The sequence below is a fragment of the Rhizopus microsporus genome (assembly GCF_002708625.1).
Source record: "Rhizopus microsporus ATCC 52813 unplaced genomic scaffold scaffold_122, whole genome shotgun sequence".
In the NCBI taxonomy this organism is placed as follows: domain Eukaryota; kingdom Fungi; phylum Mucoromycota; class Mucoromycetes; order Mucorales; family Rhizopodaceae; genus Rhizopus; species Rhizopus microsporus.
This window is the reverse complement of record NW_019672037.1, coordinates 1-1,281: the sequence shown is the minus strand read 5'-3', so window position 1 is coordinate 1,281 and position 1,281 is coordinate 1. Positions and strand designations below refer to the sequence as shown.

Sequence of the window (1,281 nt, the reverse complement as noted above, 5' to 3'; positions counted from 1 at the left end):
TCTTGTAGAAACTGAAATTCAAGTGATTCAATTCATAAATGAAGTATACCTACCTGAAGAGCCTCAGAATACTAATATTTATGACATGAAATCAGTATCTACCGCGGACATATATGATACAGTCAGAAAACATACAGTTATATTTGAAAATAAGTCGGTGTTATCTTTCTCAAGATGGTGTTCGAATGCTCGTTTATCATTCTTAAGAGCCCAGGAAGAACGAAAAAACAATATTCGAGTAAGATCTTGTTATGTTATGGATGAGCAATTCCACGGTAAGCTCAAATGTTGGTGTAATTAGAGTATTTTGTTAACCAATTTCTTGATAGATGACATAAAATCAGCAATTTGCCAATTTTTACCTCTGTATCAGGAGTCAATAAAAAATTTAAAGCGAAATGGGTTTGAAATAGTGGGATATGCTCGCAAGTCCCCTTCAAATGATAAAAATGAAAACAGGGTGAAACTTCTGCAGAAAATGGTGGACAACTTGCAAAGTCGCTCCTTGACAACCAGAATATATGTCTCTTTTTCCAGTTGCGCATCCACTCCTTTCAGCGAAAGAGATACCACGACCAATAAATCTATGATTGCAAAATTAAGCAATGTGAACGGAGATACACAAGGTAAGTCATAATAGATGAAAACATAAGGTAGAGCTCACTCTATTAATTCACTACAGATATGCTTCATTATTTACAATCTGCAGACCGTGACATCTGTTTGGTATCCATCGATTATGCGGGGCTTACATCAAGACCACAAGAGCTAAACAGGTTGATCGAAAACAATGATAAGATAAAAAAAATTGCAATTGATACTTTTGCTTTGGACAATGAAATCCACCTATTTGATACAAAGCTTTTAGTATCTGATCCCACACTTCTTACCAAGTTTGATTGCCGAAAGAAGATTTTACAACGATCAAAATAACAATTGCAAAATTCATGAATAGTATAAATAAACATTTCAAATAGTTCTGTTGTATTTGGGTTTGGATAGATTTAAACAAAGTAAAAAATACGATGAGACTGTGTTGTATCTTTATTCAGAATAAACTGAAGAGAAAAGAGGTGATAGCACAATCTATAATTATACATTAAGAAGCTGAGGTATTTAAACTGAGTTGGCTATATTTGATTAAGGTGTAATAGATCTTATACCAACATTAGGTTTAACTCTAGACATTGCATTTAAGCACTGAATAGTAGCGTAAATACTACAAGTTCTACGGTTAATTTTCGGAAACTCTGGTAGGATAAAGATGATGTGAATGGCTTT

The 1,281-nt window shown here is 33.6% G+C and overlaps 1 protein-coding gene across 1 annotated transcript; it reads left to right on the top strand.

The window, feature by feature from the left end:
* Window positions 1-85: 85 nt before the first annotated feature.
* On the top strand, window positions 86-933 carry RHIMIDRAFT_242992 (uncharacterized protein; the record flags this gene model as incomplete). Its single annotated transcript, XM_023609882.1, has 3 exons — window positions 86-275; window positions 330-626; window positions 683-933. 3 exons carry the CDS (start codon window positions 86-88, stop codon window positions 931-933), a joined length of 738 nt encoding a protein of 245 aa, XP_023460868.1.
* Between the last annotated feature and the right edge of the window lie 348 nt (window positions 934-1,281).